The following is a 20325-nucleotide window of genomic DNA, read 5'->3' on the forward strand; positions in this document are numbered from 1 at the left end:
GGAAGGACAGGTGCTGACCCCAGTCACTTTGGGAGTGAGTCTCTAAGAACTAGAGGCAAAGAGATGGCACATACACGCTGCCCTGTAATTGACCACGCAACCCCTCCTCCCACTAGTACAGGTGAACAATTTTGATGCCGCTTTGCATGAAAACCGAATTGAACAATTAAGTGGGTCGGGGATGGTTGGAGCCAGGTTTCTCCCTGTTGGACTGGGAGTTCACAGATGAGCAAGGGAGGAGGCGAAAATGACCCATGTGGGACTGGACTGCAGTGGGAGACATCAGTAAGAATGTTCAGCTTATGATACATCCAGACAGTCAGACGTAGGAATGTTTGCAGATACGTGGTACCTGCGGCAGCCCTCCCCCTTATCTGTGGAGTACACTTTCCAAGACCCCTAGGGGATGCCTGAAACCTGCATATGCTCTGTTTTTTCCTCTATACACACACACCTATGATGAAGTTTAATGTATAAATGAGGCACGGTGAGAGACTAGCAATCCCTAATAAGAAGATAGACCAATTTTAACAATACACTGGAATAAAAGTGATGTGAATGCCGTCTCTCTCCCTCTCTCAAAATACCTTATTGCACTGCACTCCTCCTCCTTGTTATGATGACGTGAAGTGGTAAAATGCCCACCTGATGGGAGGAAATGAGCTGGCTGACCTAGGTGCTGTCACCCAGCGTTAGGCTATCATTGACCTTCTCGGGATAAGTCAGAAGGAAGATCATCTGACCACAGGAAACCGGAGCCCCAGAAAGCAAGATTAAGAATAAGCTGGGAAGGATGACTGTACAGAAGCTAATAGATACACACATATTTCTTTTCTCCATCTGCTGAGCGAGCATAAAAGAAAGAGCACCCAATAGCAACAAGCATACTTAGTACCCAGATCTTGGTTTCTTTTTTTTTTTTTTTAAAGATTTTATTTATTTATTTGACAGACAGAAATCACAAGTAGGCAGAGAGGCAGGCAGAGAGAGAGAGGAGGAAGCAGGCTCCCTGCCGAGCAGAGAGCCCGATGCGGGGCTCGATCCCAGGACTCTGGGATCATGACCTGAGCCGAAGGCAGAGGCTTTAACCCACTGAGCCACCCAGGCGCCCCCAGATCTTGGTTTCTAATACTGTTCTCCAGGGCTCCTTGGAGAAATGGCTGATTCTAGGGCTGGGGCAGGAAATTTACAAGCAGAGACTGGACCACAGCATAAGAAAATGCTCAAAACAAGCAAGCAAACAAACAAACAAACAGGAAACAAACAACACACTGATGAGAATATGTCAAAGGGATATGCAAACCCTTGATGTCATATGGTGAAAAGGCACTTTGCCCCTCTGGTCTTACTCTGTAAACCCCACAACCCCAGGCTAATCATCAGACAAATTCCAACAGAAGGGCACCCCACAAAACACCTGAGCAGTACTCTTTCTAACTGTCAAGGTCACTAGTCAAAGTCTGAGAAATTGCAACAGGCAAGAGGAGCCTAAAGAGACATTAACAGCTAAATGTAATGTGCTATGTGATCTTGAACAGAAAAGGTAAAAACCAAGGACTTAAGATCACAGTGATAGGATCTTTACGATATTCTCTTTGCCGGAATAGACTAATCAATACAAGAATAATGTTTTACCCTCTGAATTTCAGAACACATGCATCCTGAGTTTTAGTAATATGAAGATTTGCGAAATCCTAAAGATTCTGTGTGAGATTATTTCTAACCAAGCATTTAGTTCCTCACGTAAGATGAACAGCAGCCCTAAAATTGTGCTATAGATTGACCCACACATTTTCTAAGCATTTACTTTCCATCTTCCAGGCACTGGGGATAAAGAGATGAACATGTGTTAGATACTGCCTTCAAGCAACTGAATTTAGGGGAAGGCACAGAAGACACGGAAAACCCGCACGCACATGCACATGCGCGTTAGTGTCACAATCCCATCGTTCTTCCCATTGGTTGACTTTAAAAGGGGGTTAACAGCCCACGTGTTAGGATTATAGTCTTCATGTCTTTAGAGAAGTGGTGCGTAAGAAGTGCTCTACAACGGCAATTTTTTAAACAAAAGTAACCATTTTGGAATTTAGGGAATGATCACCATTGCCTGTGGAATAACAACTCCATGGGTAATCCCCTGGAAGCGAGTAAATAGACTGAATTCTCACCATCTTCAATCCTCGTCACTCACCATTTCCACATCTTGCGGATGGACACATTGTTCTGTATTTGGCTGATTTATACATTCTTCTGTACACCACTGTTCATGGTTTCGCTTCATATCAAGGAGGATGGATTCCATAGTACAGCCGAACTCAATGATATGAGATAACCCAATTTGGTGATTATAAGTGAAGCCAGCAGTATGCATGGCTACTAATGAACCTTTTGCATCAAACACTGGGGAGCCAGAAGCCCCAAAGTAAAAAGAAGTGTCATAGGTAATCACATCAGGATCGTAAGCTATTTTCTGGAAGCTTCTTTGAGTGTACATATGAATATATTGCATGTCATCATTGCTACCCTCTCCCCCTCTAGGCTGAGGATGTTCCTGAAATTTCTTGCTTCGCTGCTCCAGAGGGATCACAGTGCAAGCATCGATAGACTTTGCCTCTCCATACGGGTGGCCGATGATATAGATGAGCCCACTAGGTGGCGCAGGAGCAACTCTAGAATAGAGTCCCAAAGGTACCCGCTGTCCATTGGCCTTCAGGTGCAGAACGGCGTAATCGAGAGTGGCATCAGATACCCTAAACCAAGGCTCAACGAAAAAGCAGTTCTCTTCTTTCTCAGGGGGCCCTTCGTAACTAAACGTCACTCTTACGCACTGACCAATTATGTCTGCCCACCTACTTGGGTCTATTCCCTTTCCCACAATGTCACTTACCACGTGTCGACAAGTTAAAATGAACAACTCATTAAAAACAAAGCAGGTGGCAGAACCCCTATTTCCATTGTTGTCCCACGACAGGTACCCAACTGAGTCACTGAGATGAGAAAGAAGTTTGTGGATTTTAACTGGAGTAGAGTTTTTTGTCAGTTTCCCAAAGGTTACTTTATGCAGTTTAAATAATGAAGTTTTGTTCTTTTTCTTTTCCAATTTTTTCTTGAAGTTATCTCTGATCTTTTCACTTTCTCTCTGTAAACTGGGGTACTGAGCCACAATTTCTTCTCTCAACACAGAGGTGTTTCGTTCCTCTGACTCCAAATTTTGAGAAGCTCCTGCTCCAGAGCGCGTTCTTTTTTCAACTTCAATTTCAAAGAGCTCGCCTTCTAGGTTGTCAACAGTCTGCGTGCTTTCTAGAATGGAGTCATGGTTTTTGATGAGTCTCCAGTCCTCTTTCTCCAGAAAGGAGAGAAACCTGCCGTCCTTGCACACTGCGTCCTTGATGGTTTCTCCTTTGAAAGCATAGACACAGAGTTTGCACCCTTCTTTGTGAAGATGCCAGCGCTTGACTATCCTCTTCTTTCTCTTCCCAATCACATGAATATAAAATTTGACACAGTCAGGGGATACCTTGTCATGCCGGCCAAATACCGGGCTCCCTTCTTTCTGTCTACTTCTACTCTGGGCAAATGTGATTAGCACGTGGCAGCTTTCAGGAAAGCAAGTGAGGGGCATCCCAAGATTGATGTATCCTTCGATGCCTTCCATGCCACGCACCAGCATCTCTTTGCCTTGCTGAGTTTTTATTTCCTTCTTGACAGCCTTTAATGTGTTGAGTGCTGCATATAAGCTATCCCCGTCACTGTGTGTGAGCACGTGTTTTCTGGAGTTCACAGCCAAGGTGATGTAAATTGTCTTCTTTGGGGGCCCAGTCTGGTCTTTGGGTCCTTGAGCCTGGGTGTTAGTTATATCTTTTGGAGATTTTCTAGCACCCATCTTCATTTGAGGAATATCGGAATTATTCTGGTTTTTATTGACCTAAAAATAAATGTTACATGATTTAAAACTCTGAATACAACCTTACACAAGGAGGATTCATCATATACCAAAAATTCCCTGAAAAATTAAGAGCATTTGATTTCTATGTCTGAATGAGACATTGTCCCCCAAGTCATATTCATCATGGCATTGGTGTGGACAGAACTTGCTGGTCATGGAAATAACAGGGCAGGATGGTTGTAAAGATTCAGTGTAACGTCCTAGGTGACAATACCCAGCACGATGACTAGCACATTAAGAGATTAATTTTTATTTCCCTTCTTTGTAATGGTGCTAATATTCTGGATCCAAAAAAAAAAAAAAAAAAAAGGAGCATAAGGTAATATAAGTTTACTCTGGGCACAACAAAACAAACTCTCAGAGAACATCTCCTCAGCCCAGCATTGTCAGAAATATCCTTGTTGGGACACTATAATGGATTTCCAACTCTTCAGAAGATTCTAGGGCAGATACGGACATTTTCAAGTAAGGGAACTGGGTAGTACATGGCTATTGGCTGGCTCTGTCATGAAGTAGGACAAAGAGAAGCATAACTAGGCTTGTCTCAGCTTTCCTAGATACTTGGATATTTCAATTAAACCAGATGAAAGAAAACAAAGGAAAGCTTTTACATTGCATACTCAAATTCTCAAAATTCTCCTAGCCTGCTTCTTGATAAATGCAAGGAGGATTTCAGACTCAGGAAAGAAACTGAGGGTTTGATATGATAACAGAGCTCCATTATTAGAAAAAGCCCTAATGTCAGTAAAAGTAAATGCAAATCTTCCCTTCACTTCTGTCTCAAGCAAGAAGGCATTTCTCTCTCCGCATAAATAAACTGAGGATAATAAAAATCTTTCCTCCCTGCCTAACAAGGTTATGATAAGGATGATTATTTTAAAATTTGTTTCATACACTAGAAAGCACAGTACAAATGTAGGTTATTACTGTGATCAAAGAGATTAGCTTATATATTTTCATGCTTTGAAATAGTATTAATTTTTTTATTTCACAGTTGACTGTAATACATTATAGTAGATTCATTGTTGTTGTTGTTCAGGAAGTGTTACAATAGCTTTTTACTGAAGGCTGTTTTGATGTGGCCAAGATCTGTATTAACACTAAAAGACTAAAATGGATGAGAAAGATTTTACTTTAATATCGTCAACCTACAAGGAGGCAATTTCTTGGCAGAAAGAACTATGACATCCAGTGTCAAGAAGAGCTATGTCTCATATTGGCACGTTCCATAAACAGTAAATAACCATATTTACAAACATACCTGAGGGAAATAGTGCTCAATTTTCATATTTCTCTTCTCATCGAATGAGATCTGTGACCTGAGCTTCTTAGGGCTCATGATGGTTTGAAGATGAATAGACAGTTCACTCTAAACACTAATTTCAAAAAAGGTTCAAGTTAGAGTGGTATTTTCATAGCTATGTTAATTGTAGAGGATAACGTTGATGGGACCCCACATCCCACCCCTCCCCTTGGCCTCTAGCATCCCTCTCTTGCTAAGAGATGTTAACTTAGCAAGTAAATAATTTACCCAACAACTACGATCACTCGATGATAAAAGCTCCCTTTTATAGACCACTGCTTGGTAGGTACCATACTAAATACTTTACAGAAATTGTCTCCGATTGCCAGTTCCCACAGAAACCATGCAAAGCTGGTGTATTTGTTTTTTGCAGATGAAGAAACTGTAACTCAGAGGAGACAGGTGACCCTTAAGGCCAGAGCCACGTGATAGAGATGGAATTCAAATGCAGAAGGGTTTGTAGTATGAGAATTAAAAAGTGTGTTCTAGTTACACGGAGGTTACAATCTGGCCCCATGTAAGATGGAGACGGCACAGGGATGGTGTAATTACAGGGGAATGGATGGGGAAAGAGCCATAAAGACAAAATCATCTTGGGATGAGAGTTTACCTGGGAAGATAGTCAAGAAGTTTAGTTGCTGCTTGGTTTTTTGGTTTGTTTACAGGGATACTTTTCTCTTCTATCTTTCCTCTGATGTCTCCCCAGAAGAGAATGAACAATGTAAATAAAACAGTGAAATCTTCATTAGCAGTAAATAGAACAAAAGCCGGGGAGGGCAGCAGCTCTGTTTTCAGATCCCAACATGTACCACGATGCCTGGCATGTGGCGATCTCTCAATAAAGACACATTTGTGGGGCGCCTGGGTGGCTCGGTCGGTTAAACGTCTGCCTTCGGCTCAGGTCATGATCTCAGGGTCCTGGGATCAAGTCCCGCATTGGGCTCCCTGCTCAGCAGGGAGTCTGCTTCTCCCCCTCCTGTTCCCCTTGCTTGTGCTCTCTCTCTCTGACAAATAAGTAAAATCTTAAAAAAAAAAAAAAAAAAAGGACACATTTGTAAAGATCCAATGAATGAATGGAGCAAGCACAGGAGGTGCTATGACCCAACCTAAGTGCCTTTTAATAAATTACCTCATTTAATTCTTCCAACTCTGTGTAATTGGTATTATTAGTTCCATTCTACTAATAAAAAACTTGAACATCTAGAGAGATTAAGCTATTTACTCAAGGTCACAAAGCTCCAGAAAGTATACTTTTGGTTACAAACATTTTCAAATGGGAACAACAACAACAAAATAGAGAATAGGATAATGGCTCTGTATATGCCTATCACATAGAGTTAATGATGATTCATTTTTTGGATAAATTTGCATCATCCTTTTATTTTCCTAGATTATTTTACACTTAGATACATCATGACGTTTTATCCCTAATTATCTCTCTCCAGCTCTACAAATTAAGAACTTTTTCTTGCCTAATCACAATCCTAATTTATTTGACCATCCAATCGAGGTGCACTAGTCGTCTTTAATTATTATGTCTCTTAAGTCTCCTTCATCCTAGAAAAAGCCCTGATTTATTAAAAAGAACAGAGAAGCTGTCTGCAGAGCGTTCAACTCCCCGGCTGCTGATTCATGTTTTTACGCTCTAGCCCACCTGTTTTTTGGTCAAGGGCAAGTTCTCTAAAGACAATGACTGTTCTAACCGTTTCACTGTGGAGCAGGAGCTGTGGCTTCATTCTTTACTGCTAATGAGCTGCCCAGGAAACTCCAGCGTCTCTGAGCCTAACTCTCCTGTTTGTAAAATGAGATAAGGACAGGTGAGCTACAGAATCTGAAGGTGCTGCATCAAGGTGAGTTTTTATAAGACCACCTGGGTTCAAATATCAGCTTACCATTTACTAGCTGCCCGACCGCGGGCATGTTAATTAACCCCTGTCCATCTCACTGTCCACAGCTCTAACACGGGAGGAGTAGTGGAATCTGACTCCCTTGTGAAGATTAAAAAATACAATGCATGAAAAGACTTTCGGAACAGTGTCTGGCACATAACAAGTTGCCCAGTAAATATTACTACTATTATTATTATTTTGTATCAATATACTTACCACAGGGATACTTTTTCAACAGCAGAGAACCTGGGAAAACAAAATAGATACCTATCACTGGGCTGTGTTGTAAGATCCTTGAAAGCAAGGACTTACTGTCCAACGATTAAGAAATCTGCGGTTTCAGTGTGTCAGTTGATGATGACCCAATCTTAGGGACTGAGTGAGAACCCAGGAGATTTAAGAGTGGTTATTACATATGGACCAAAAAAGGAATATAAAGTAGAAAGAAAGAAATGCGAATTTTGCACTACACTGGGGTTAACTCCAGCATTCACAGTGGAAAGGGGCAAGAGATTAAGAAAACACCCTAACATTCCCCCCAAACCTCATTTCCGGTGTCCAACCTGAGTCCTGTAATAGCAAAGGTGAAGTGTCCTTAGCTGGGCATCCTACTGCAGCCCACTCTCAGAGTTGGAGAAGGCTCTGCTGACCTACCTGAAGGGCTGCCCTATGTCCTCCAGTAAGGAGATAAAGATATGCGGCCTGTTCTTGGTCCATTTCCTGCCCACCCAGAGGCTCTCCCTTGGAATTCCTCCCGAACCCATCTCTCTCTTCCCCTCTTCCTCTTACCTCCTCGCCCTCCCCCTGCTTCTCCACCTTCTAGGTCCTCCCCGCCCCTTCCTCTCCTACTCCTCCCCTAGTTTTCTCCCTCTTTTCTCCCTCCTCTTTCCTTCTCCGCCCCCTCCTCTCTGGAACAAGCGCACAGAGCTGAGCCAGACTGCAGGAGAGGGGCCGGGTCTCGGCTGACCTAGGCCCCCCTGCAAGGCCCCCACCGCCCCCCACCCGCCCCCGTGGCGCAACAAGCTGCAGCCACGGAAATCAAACCCGGCCCAAATCTGGGCCCCGCGGGTGGGCGGCGCTGTCCCGCCCAGGCCAGCGGACCCCAGCCCCTCCGCTTCACCCTCCGCTCCAGGCTCACGCGCGCTCACCTACTCCTCGCCGGCCGCCAGCACCCGGGACTTGAATCCCGCGCCCAGGCGTGTTCGGTGCTTATAGGAGGAAGCAAAGGCCTCTGAGCGCCCGCGGGGAGCTGGCCTGGGAGGGGCGTCCCTGCGAGCTGGGCGGGCTGGGCCGGCGGGGCGGGCGGATGCTGGGGCGCGCGGGCGGTAGGCGGGAGCTGAGGTTCCAGAAAGTGTCCTGCCCCATGCGATCCCCTGCTCGGCGGGCTGTTGGGTTCCTTCCACTTTCCTATCTGCCCGGCTTCTAACAGCCTCACCCCTCCGCCGCCTCTGCGTCTTTGCTTCTTTGGAGACCCGGGAAGCGGGCCTGCCAGTCGGTGGGGGACGGGGGTGGGTGGGTGGGGGTCTCCAGAATAAAGTAGAGCGTGTTTGTCTCCGTCCCTCCAGCCTGAAACAAAATCTTCCCAAGGTCTTGCGTCCCCACTGCCGGTTTGAGAACCAGACATGGGAGTCTCCGCCTCGTCTCTTCCCTTGAGCTTTTCTCTGGCACAAGGACAGCCAAGGCTGACAGGGGTAGAGACCTGTTGCTGTATTGCTAAGAAGGCGGATTTTCGTCAAATGTAGACCCGTTAAAGTTTTGGTTAGAAAATCAAAAGGATTCCTTAAAAGGTTTCTTTACTCCCAAGGGCAAAATAAACTCAACACTTGAGGGAACGCAACAACAACAACAAAGCTGGACATGAACCTCCGCATGCAAGATACACTCTCCCCACCACTGAGTTCACACAGCGCTGGAGAGAGTTCAAGGGACCTCAGAGGGACACAGCAGCAGAAACCCACTCGGTGTTGTGAGGCCTCCAAGGATGTCAAGTGCTGCTTCCCAGAAATCTCGACAGAACCGCCTGTTGGTAAAGCTAAGCCCGCAGCTTCTTGAGGTTATGGGGAGCAGAACTTCCGTAGCGTCTCAGAAAGGGGAGAGCAAGGTTGGACTCTTTATGGAGATTTTGAAGTCTGGTTTAAGTCGGGTCTTTTATGTGAGGGATTGGTTAGGATAGGGTAAGCCTCGGGTGACAGTTTAGGACTAGTGGGTGACAGGCAAGGATTTTCAAGAAGGTTTGGAAACTGTGCTTTGATGTTTTCAAGTGAAGAGTGCTGCGGTCTTTGAGGAAGTTACTGGAATAAACAGTAAAGATATTTGCAACTTCCGTGTCCCTGGGCAAAAGCTTCCTGCTATAGTAAATTCATGCTGATGAAAAGAGAAGATAAGTCATATTAATGTAGTCAGCAAGCGATGTGACTGTAGATGACTTTCTCTTAATGATGAACATGCTGGAGAACCTGGTCACCATTTGTCATCTAGAGTATCGAGTATTTTATCTTGGCAAGAAGCTCACTCAAGAGAACACATTTAACATAATTTTTGTCATAATGCTACACCCAGAATTTAGACACAAAAAGGTTGATCTTCTTAGGAAACATTTTCATAAAGTTAACGATGGGTCTTCAGAACCACATCCGCTTTTAAAATTAGAACCTGCTCTCCCCTTGGGCACTGCAAAAGAAATATACATCCTTTTATTTTACTCTGCTCTAGATTTCCAGGGACAAACCCCAGTCTTTTCAGGAAACAACGGTATTCCGGTTTACGGGTTTTTTCTGTTCCCCCCCCCCCCCCCGCCAGCCTGAGGTTTTTCTCCTTTGTGACCCCGTCAATAAATTTTCTCTAAACTCTAAGTCAGCGCCAGGACCAAAGGGGTAACTCACCGAAGAGAAGAGTTCGTCCCAGACCTAGCCTTCACTCGCCTGCACGCGCGACTTTGGGGGGACCCTTGCCTCCAGCCGGGAGTTCTGCCTTCTGGGTAAGCGGGCTGTGAGTCAGACCAAGGGACGGCGGGGTGCCGAGTCCCTTTGTCTCATTGGACGGCTGCTCTCTACTGCGGAAGCCGATTGGTCGCGCTCTAGCCGCCGAGTGGAGCGCGGGAAAGGGTGGGCGCAGCCCCCCCCGCGCTGCAAGGTGCAGGAATCCCAGGCAGGAATCCCCGCTGCGGGAGTCCGCGCACCCTCCCTCGCGGCAGGCAGGACCGGCCTCACTGGGCTCTCGCTGCCCTCACTGCCTGCTTCATCTCCCTCCTTCCCCTAGTCCTGAATCCCCGCGGCAATCCCAGTGGGGGTGAAGGGGGGCAGCGGAAGTCGGGACACTTGAGGCTCTGGCCTGCGCGCCAGAAACCCGCCGCGGAAGGGCGTGGGTGAAAACGCGGCTTCCGGAGGCGCGGCTGTCCCCTCCCCGAGATGTGTTGGAAGTGAAGGCAGAGGCATGTGGCAGGCGTTTGCAGCGAGTCGCCATCTCTAGCGTCCTGGGAGCGCTGCAGGTGGGTGGGCAGAAGGGGACTTGGGCGACTTGGGCGTTCCCCCCAGATGCGACAGATCCGGTGACTGTGACAATCAGGAAGAAGCCGAAGCCGAGAATGGAGGTGGAGTGAACGACCTTGTCGTGAAGCGATGCTCCAAACGTCCACGAATATAGGCAAATGTTTGCAATCCTGATGAAGAAGACCGTAAGGACTCCAGGAATAAATCCCAGAGCTGACAACTCCAGTAGGACAGGGCTGGCAGACAGCCCGCTGTTTAAGGATCTGCACCAACAGCAGATGTGCACGCATTCCATTCTGTATTTGAAAAGGAGCCGCGGTTACAACCGTGACACGTTTTCTGCAATTGACCGAGGACTAGAGGATGTGTGTAGAGTGACAGTGTTGAAAAGAAGGTTGGTAACTACAGTATATGTGATAATTTGGGGGGAACCGGACTTAATGTGCATACAGCACTCCCAAAATAACTACAACTACTGCTTCCTATACTGTGGGTTCTCTGGGGCTTGGAAAGAGTAAACTTTGAAAAGGAAAAACAAAACAAAACAAAACAAAACAACAACAAAAAAACAACCAGAAAACCCAATTAGTATGAAATTTTCACCACTCACTATCATTCTCTGAATCATTAGAAGTTTTCATGCTCCTGAAAGTAGTGCGTGCAATCAACACTAAAGAATTAACTTTTCTGATTTCTTTTTTTTTTTTCATTGTAGATTCTGAAGCAGTAAAATTTCCATGACAAGCAAGAGGTGGTGAAAATACTGGGGTTGAAACGGCCCAACAATCTGAGCTACCTCGTTTTAGAGAGCTATATTTTTCCAGCTGACTTGTTAGAATTTGATAGACTTTTGAGATATTGTCTGGAAATTATGACCAATCTCAACTACGAAGAAGAGTGAGGTTGCCCTTTTTTGGGAGTAAGAAGATCTATAATGTAGAGCAAAACTAAATGTCTGGTCCACTGAGAATGTATTTATGCAGATGTGAAGCATTTTCTGGGTCTTTTTTTTTTCTTTTGTACATTTCAGTATATAAACAAAATAGTGGCTTAGTAGCCAATAGGCTTAACAACACTTCCCAAACATGAATGTTAAGAATTCAACATTTTGTTTCTATGAAATATTAGTGCACAAGAAGATAGTGAAAAGTTAACATAAAATATGTTCTTATCTTTGCGTCTATGAGACCTCGGTGCTACTATGTAGCAAGATATCTATCACTTTTTTCTTAAATCTTTCCATAATTTTGTATAATTTTAATAATCCTTATTTTTAAAACATTTCTGGCTTGGTAAGTTATGAGTTAGTTTCTTGGGGAAAGGGCATAAAATAAATATTTCCTAAGCCTTAAATATATTCACAATAAAATATATTTTGCCTTAAGGTAATAGGAAAATAAACTTTTTTGGATGAAAGGTTTCTGTCACGCTTTTTCCTTCATAAGCCCTACACCTTTTGTTATTTTTTTCTCCAAATTTCAGACAAGATGAAGTTGTAATCTCAAAGTTACTATAGAGCTAGTGAGAGCTAAACCAAATAAAATTCACATTCTCAAGACTAGAAACCCAAAAGTTTTTTTTTTTAAGATTTTATTTATTTATTTGACAGACAGAGATCACAAGTAGTCAGAGAGGCAGGCAGAGAGAGCGGGAAGCAGGCTCCCTGCTGAGCAGAGAGCCCATGTGGGGCTTGATCCCAGGACCCTGAGACCATGACCTGAGCCAAAAGCAGAGGTTTGACCCACTGAGCCACCCAGGCGCCCCTCAGAGAGACAGAATCTTAAGCAGGCTCCAAGCCCAGCCCAGAGCCCAATGAGGGGCTTGACTTCAGAACCCTGAGATCATGACATGAGCAGAAACCAAGAGTCAAATGCCTAATGGACTGAGTCATCAGGCACCCCTGCAATTTTTGAGGTTAATTTTTGTGCAAAGCCTTCTTGTAGGAAAAGATTATATCATACATGAAGATATCTTGTTTTCCATTTTTACTTCAGAATTTATCTTAAAAGCCATTCCTCCTTTGTAAAAAACAAACAAAACTCAAAAAAGTAAATAAAAATTCCAGGTTCATCATACTTGACACAAGTTTCTTTTTTGGTTGCCTGTTATAACTCATTCTTAATCACTGAAAGCACTATAAATAAATACCTGTTTCATAAACCAAGATATGTGACCAAGTTAAAATGAATTGGTGGTGGTATATAACATTTTATTGTAATTACTTTTTATAGTCATTTATAAATGGAGAGAGGGGCAGGGGATTCCTTGGCAATGGCCAGCCAGGCTGTTTGCTTTCACGGATGGGCTAACCCTTACATCTTCGGGTGGAAGGAATCATTCCCCGGGGTGTGCCTGCTTCATTTAATACTCTCAGTGACCCTGTGGGGAAGGTGTGGTCATCTGCCCTGGTTCACAAATCAAAAGTTTTGCAAGTATTTGCCCAGAAACATTCTTGCCAGGATTTAAACTACCATCTGAAGCTAAGGCCATCTAACTCCTTGTATTGAAAGGCTTCTATGGCTGCCTTTAATTTTTAACAGCGAAAGGCACAGCGGCTCACCCCTTCCTACATATTTTTTCATTTATGCAATCCTTTCTTCAACACATAAATGTGCACTTACAATTTACAAGACCAAGTGCTGGATTCTATAGAGCGTTAATGTTGAGAACAGTCCTGCCGTTAGGAAGGAGGAAAAGGTACACACATAATAGAATCTCCAACATGGTTTCATCCATTTAAAACACATGTTGGTTCCTGCTTCCAGAGAATGTACTGGATATTAGGAATACAGAGTTGAATGAATATGTTTCTCATATTCATGGATCCAGAGCAATTTATACAATCTAGTTCTAAGCACAGTACTTTCCCAGGACACACTATACATGTCTGCTGTTTAAAGTTTTGTGAAGCTTTATGTAATTGTGCCTTAGAAAACATTTATTTTGATTTTCTGGGAATTAGGAAAACCCTAATTCTGTTTCTCTGATTTTGGAAAGTCTGGAGAACTGGAAGAACAGATGATGAATGTGAGAAATTGTTCTCAAGTCTCCACCCTGCCCTGTACCTACACCTCTTGCCCTGACTTGCCTTGACTTCGAGGTTCCTCCCACTTCATTAATGTCAGACTTAACCACCTGATTTGCTTCAGCCAGGGGAATGTGCACAGAATGAAAACTTGCCTGGCTTGACCTTGGGCGCCACTGGTTCTTTCTGTTTGCCTCTCTTTGACTTCTGCTACCGCCAGTTTAAGAACATGCACCTGCTAGTACTACTTCATAACGTGGGGAGGTTTCCGTGAGGCAGTGGATAGAATGAGGGTCCAAATACACCAAATACACAAACACTCCATAAATGATAGGCGTTTTCATGTTTCTTTTTTTATGACTATCGTATTATTCTGCTTGGTGCATACCTGTCTGCAAGGCTGTGCACTATGTCAAAAGTGTACATGATTTCTAGGTTCGGGAAATATTGCCAAATTACTAATACAGAAAGAATGTACCAAATTACTCTTCCACCAGCAGGACAAGGTGATGTTCATTTCACCTTGAGGTCAAAGTGTTGAGCGACCTGGATTCCTAAATTCAGAGCCAGATCCTAAGACTCCAGATACCTCCAAGATCTGGAGGGCATAACTCCTGTGGAGGTAACGCCCTCATGGGGGTAGGGGTGGGGGGATCTGCTTAGACTTTTAGGAGGGTGCCTACACCTCCCTGATTGCAGAGACTCCAAGGGGGAGGTGGCCTGCACACGGGGCTCATCCTTTCTCCGGGAAGAGCGGTATCCGTCGCAGTCCGCGCAGTCGTGGCCAGAGGCCAGAGCTCCTCGGCGTTGGGTACGCGCAGGGGCCGCGTGCTGGAGTGCCCTCCGTCCTTCCTCCTAAAGAACTACGGAGAAACCCGCCGCGGGTCTTGCCTGGGCGGGCCCGAGCCCCAGGGACGGACGTTTCCTAACCACCGTCCTCAGTACCCCTCCTGAGACTCGCACTTCCAAGGCGCGCCGTTTTACTTAAGGGCTTCCTGGCGGGGACCGTCCTTTGCACCTCCGAAAACCGGACGGGGTAGGATGGGAACCTTCATTCATCACCTGTGGGTCGTTGGGATTGCGCTTGACACACTTGAGTCTCATTTAATCCTCACATTCACCGTTTGGGCGGTGGGTGTGACTTTGTCTCCATTTCATAGATTAGGAACCCTGTAAATTTGCTACTTGGAGGGAAAGACAGATGTACCCTAGGATTTTAGTCTTAGAGCCTTACAGCCTTTTAAGACGCTGCAAAGACTTTGGGCCCCTCTTAGTTCCTTCATTTGCAAACCAAAGAGGTTGGCCTAGATGAGCGATTCCCCAACTTTAGTGTCTATAAGAAATATTTAGGGCAGGCTTTTAAAAATGCAGATCTTGGGGCAGCTGGGTGGCTTAGTCCGTTAAGCGTCTGCCTTCGGCTCAGGTCATGATCCCAGGGTCCTGGGATCCTCAGCAGGTTGCATCTTTTAAAAAACACCCTGGAGAGACTCCCGCTTAGAAGAAACTTCAAGTCAGTTGTGCATTGTCACACTCTGCCTGGCGGCGTGGTACGCACTCCACAGATTTTAAATCACAGCACCTCTGCGAAACGGGCACCATTTTTATCCCCCCATTTTGCGGAGGAGAGAGCTGGCCCCACGGCTTCAGGCTCTGGGATTGGCTTCCTTTCCATTGCTCGCTGGGGTTCCGTGACCCCACCGCGACTCCGCCCTTCGCCCCCTCAACTCTGCCCCGCCCCGTTGTCCCCTCGTCCCGCCGTCCCCTTCTGTCCCTCCAGAATCCTCTCTCGGCGCCCGCGGCGCTGCTCAACTCGGAACTGCGGGGCCCGAGACGAGCGCCGGCAGCACCCCTTCTTGGAAAGTCCCTGCGTGGGGAGCTGAGTTCCTAAGAGCCCCGCCCGGCGAGGGCGTTTCTTCACTGAGAGCGGAGTCCAGGCGCCGCCTGTAGGTGGCGCGAGAGGACGAGCCTGAGAGAAAGGGAAGGGGGCGGGGCCAGGGCGAGGATTGACATCCTTCCTGCCCAATAGCAGCACAATAGGGAGGCGGTTTGCCCAACCCTCCCTTCCCTGGGGCAGGAAACGGTTTTTCCTTCGCTATGTGCTGGGCAAGCCATAGGCTTTTGCAGAAAGCTGGCTGAGAAGCTGCGGTCTGGACGCTCCCGCTCAAGTGGTCCTCCTAGATCCGGCTGTTGGCCTAAAGCTGCCAGAACTGAGGTTGGTTTGGCCTGCTGGGGCTGCGTTGCTGCCTCTTCAGTTTAGCATCGATCGACTTCACCTTGCTGGGAGTCAAGTGCCCTTTTCTCCATCATGATACCTTGGATTTATCGTAAACATGTAAAGGGATTCTTGGCATGGGGCTAAGTTGTCTGGTTTTGTTGTTGTTTTAGGGCCAGGAATTTCTGGTCCTGAAAAGGAGGGAGCAGGCAGGATTTTAAAATATATTTTGTTACATATTTTTCTTTTGTTAATCAAGATATAACATATTAGGAATTTTGGTTCCTCACCCTTGGATTTCTTCTCAGGTCTTTTTATAGCAGCAACAACAGCAAAAGCGCACTGCAATTCCCTAGGGCTGATCGCAGCCACTTTCTGTTTCTGGAAGCCTGCCAGTTAATTTCTGTATCCCGCCTTTCCTCCTTCACTGGCAGTTGGCGAAGTGGTTGCACAACATCATGAGACTGACCAGAAGAATCCCTGGTCAGATTTCATTTTGAGGGTTTTTTAGTTCTACTTTAATTGTATAACTGACTTTCACAATCAACAAGAAAAAAACAAAACAAAACAAAAGTCCGGCCAAAGCGAGCGTTCTGTGAAGGTAGATTAGCAAGTTTTCTCACCATGGAGGTGTGGACCAGGCTCCAATTTTCTCTTCTTAGCTGTCCTTTGCAGGGTTGGGTGAAGCCTGGGAGGACTAAGTAGCAAAGACTGAAGAGCTAGAGGAGCCGACCCTTGGGACCTCATCTTTAACTGATTTGTGTTGTTGGAAATTACCTGTTGCGGTAGAGGTCCCTTGAATACGCTATAGGGTAGCCTTTACTCATTTCTCATTGACCTGTGTCTAAGAACTATAAATCTAGATTCTTTTAAAAAAGTGTATCCAAAAAATAATAATAATAAAAAAATAAAAATAAAAAAGTGTATCCACTCTTTTTGGAGTTACTAGAACTTTAAGTGTGTGCTAAAGAACAGTGTAAGCACTGGGGATACAAAGAAGAATGTAACATTGTCCTAATCATCAAGTAAGTTACAATCTAGTACGTGAAAAAGGTAAAAAGAGTTACAACTGGTGTGCTGTTAACACAGAAATGAGGACAGGGAGTGGTGGCATAGAGAGGGCTTTAGGGATGCCAGCACCCAGGGGTGACACTTGTTATCCCAAGTTTAGATGTGCTTGTTGTGGCAAAGTCCCAGGGTCTCTGCGTCTGACTCCTGCACATCCCAGTGATAAGCTTTACTGAAAATTTCGGTGGAAAACACATCTTACTGTAAGAACTTAGAACCACCTCTTGTCTGGGCTGGTTGGACCCACCTTTGGTTCAAAGGGATGTGGCAGGATCAAGTGGCAGGCAAGTTCAGTGGTGGCATATGCTTTGCCTCCCAGGATTTCCACTGAGAGAGGCAGACTTCCTTTGCATGCTATTTAAAAACATACATTTGAGGATCTGATTCCCCCAACTGGAGCTCCTGTGACAATTTTTATTAGACATTTAATTACAGCAACAGGATCAGATCTGAAATCCTTACGTGTGTGGTGTAGCAAGAGGCATTGTGGGTTCCCAGGATTTGACAAGAGGTCCCACAGCTTTGTGGACATGTCTAAAGATATCCTTTTAGTTACAGTTATACGTAACCCTTTGTTGCATAATTCCTTTTTCAATTTCAGTAAATACCAAACAGGAAATGTCAGTCCCCATGGTGGTCTGGTAGAGAAAGGATGAGTCAAATGCTTAGAATAGAACTTAACTCCCCATTATTCAGATAATAATTAAGAAAGAAGGTATGTCTCTCAAATAAACATGTTGGGCCCTTCAATTGGTGTATAAGTAAATAATCATAATACATTTCTCATGTTAGTATTGGATAGAAGAATATGGTCACATTCTTTTCATCAAGTCTACATCTTGGCCATCTTTCTTAATCTATGTCACCAATATAAGTCCCTTTCCTTCTCTTTAGAAGTTCAAGATTTCATTTTTACATAGCAAATTTTGTCTTGTAGGAAAAAATACAAGACTCAGGATGATATAACCTTCCTCCAAAGAGACTTTACAATTCATTCTGGGGGATGGCTGGACTGGCATCCCTAGTAATCTCCAGTCACCTTAACCTAATTTGGACTGAGGTGATTTCAAACTGACTTGTATCCCTGTGAAGGCTGAGACAATATCTGGAACATTTTTATTTATGAATACAACACTTTGCATTCCAAATCCTGTGTTTACCAGAACCCCTACTACTTGATAGGCCTTAAGCTCTAATTCTTGTGCCTTCTCAGCTTCATGATTGTCTTCAAATGTCTGGTCAGCTTCTCAGCCTCCCAGTCATCTCTGGAACTGGCAGGTGTCTCTAAGGTAAAATGAGTACTAACTACAGAACTGACCTGTTTGGGCTTCCCTCCTCACTGGGATATTGGCCCTGTACTTCGGTAGAATACTGCTTTGGTAGCTTCTTTGGCTACAGCTTTGATGCCTTCACACAGGCATTTCCTATTTTAAGTCTAGATTTTTCTTGTTGTTCAGTGTGCCTCTATGTGTGTGTGGGGGGGGCATGGGAGAGTTGGTCTGAAATATCTATCTCATCTTTACTAGAACTCTGAGATTGATATTTTTATGTTACTGAATTCCAGTGGCAACTGCATATACAGATTTCCCTGTCCTGTTTGTGAAATTAAAGACATTCATTTACAAAGGATAGGGAAGTTTCATAGAATTGGTGTTATGGTATTTGGGAGGCTTCTAAGACATGGAAAATAGCAGCCCCTAAACTTGAATGACACATCCTCTTTGCTGCTTCTCTTTTGTCTTCTGGGTAAGAGAAAGATGACGTTTCCCTCATGGCCTATGTCTCACTGTAGAGGTCCTGCTCCCATATGTATTAGGGTTCTTCAGAGGAACAGAATCCATAAACATATATAAAATAATATTATTTATTATAGGCAGTTGATTCATGTGCTTATGGATGCTGGAAAGTTCCAGGATCTTCTAGGTGAGCTAGCAAAATGGAATCCCAGAAAAGCTGCTGGTGAAGTTCTAATTTGAGTCTGAAGGTCTGAGAACCAGGCAAGCTTGAGACCCAAAAAGAGCCAATGTTTCAGTTCAAGTACAAAGACAGGAAAAAGTCAATGTCCCAATTCAAAGACAGCCATACAGGAAGCATACCTTGTTACTTGGGGGTCTCCCAAATAAATCTGTTCTATTCAGGCTTTCAACTGACTGGATGAGGCCCTCCAACTTTAGGGAGAGCAAACTGCTTTCTTCAGGCTACCAATTTAAATGTTAATCCCATTAAAAAAAACACCCTCCCAGAAACACCTAGAATAATATTTGACCAAGTATCTGGTCACCTTGTGGCTGAGTCAAGTTGATAATGACATTAACCTTCACACGAGAATTAAACTTACTATGATCTGAGGGTGACTTGCAGAAGGCATGGGAAAAGTTTTTTACAAAGAGAATTTTCAAGAGTTGCTAAACTTTGCCATCCACAACCAGGGAATTTTGTGGGAGTGCATTTTAAAGGTTGATGAATGAGGATGGAATATGATTTCTGCTCAGTTCCTGGAAGTGGTGAGTTCCTATGACATTCAATTCAGTGCTCAGTTTTAGAAAGCTAGTGGGAGTTATCCTGAATCTCATGATGCTAAGGGATATGAGGACCAGATATTGGCCCACAGTAAATGTAAGGCCAGACTTTCCTTAGAATCACCAGGGAAGTATTCTTGGCAAAAAGTCCAAACTGAATATAATTGAGCCTGTAGATTTAACCACCACTTACTGGAAATACAGGGACTCCAACTATACATTAAATGACACCACGAGGATGGAATTGCAAGGTGCAGAATGTGGAATATTCTACAGGACAAGTACGACCCACTTTACTCAATAAACACATGTCAGGAAAAGATAAAGGGGGAATTTATACATTAAAAGGGACTGAAGAGACTCCTACGGACCAAATGTAATGTATAGACTGGATTCTGATTCGAAGGTTCCAGACGTAAAAGAAATGAAAATTAACAGCAAATTTATCACCTCACCATGGAACATGTTCCAGATTGCTCCTAGAAGTTAGGGAAAGCTATACACTGACTGAAATTATCTTTAAATTTCTGGAAGCTTGTACTGTGTTTTCTAAAAAATGCTGCTTAATGGCCACGGTCCCCAAACTGTGGAAAGAACCAAGATGCCCTTCAACGGATGAGTGGATAAGGAAGATGTGGTCCATATACACTATGGAGTATTATGCCTCCATCAGAAAGGATGAATACCCAACTTTTGTAGCAACATGGACAGGACTGGAAGAGATTATGCTGAGTGAAATAAGTCAAGCAGAGAGAGTCAATTATATGGTTTCACTTATTTGTGGAGCATAACAAATAGCATGGAGGACATAAGGAAATGGAGAGGAGAAGGGAGTTGAGGGAAATTGGAAGGGGAGGTGAACCATGAGAGACTAT

At 44.5% G+C, this 20325-nt stretch overlaps 1 protein-coding gene across 2 annotated transcripts; it reads right to left on the reverse strand.

Annotated features, from left to right (window-relative positions):
• Positions 1-1132: 1132 nt before the first annotated feature.
• Positions 1133-10421, reverse strand: LOC111150044 (family with sequence similarity 111 member A). 2 transcript variants are annotated; one of them, XM_022507365.1, is made up of 5 exons: positions 10021-10421; positions 7355-7384; positions 5860-5940; positions 5208-5322; positions 1133-3925 (listed from the first exon to the last, which is right to left on the reverse strand). In XM_022507365.1, exons 4-5 carry the CDS (start codon positions 5283-5285, stop codon positions 2174-2176), a joined length of 1830 nt encoding a protein of 609 aa, XP_022363073.1. In that variant the 5' UTR covers positions 5286-5322; positions 5860-5940; positions 7355-7384; positions 10021-10421; the 3' UTR covers positions 1133-2173. The 2 variants fall into 2 exon arrangements, with proteins under 2 accessions (XP_022363073.1, XP_022363072.1); XM_022507364.1 differs by having other exon boundaries at positions 5860-5947.
• Between the last annotated feature and the right edge of the window lie 9904 nt (positions 10422-20325).

The sequence above is a fragment of the Enhydra lutris genome, unplaced genomic scaffold (genome assembly GCF_002288905.1).
Source record: "Enhydra lutris kenyoni isolate GAN:26980312 unplaced genomic scaffold, ASM228890v2 scaffoldscaffold22, whole genome shotgun sequence".
Taxonomy (NCBI): domain Eukaryota; kingdom Metazoa; phylum Chordata; class Mammalia; order Carnivora; family Mustelidae; genus Enhydra; species Enhydra lutris.

Coding starts and splice junctions, on each gene's coding strand:
- LOC111150044 (XM_022507365.1), bottom strand. CDS start 5,285: ATGAGCCCTAAGAAGCTCAGGTCACAGATCTCATTCGATGAGAAGAGA. Junction 3,926..5,207: donor TTGAGCACTATTTCCCTCAG/GTATGTTTGTAA, acceptor ATTTATTTTTAG/GTCAATAAAAACCAGAATAA.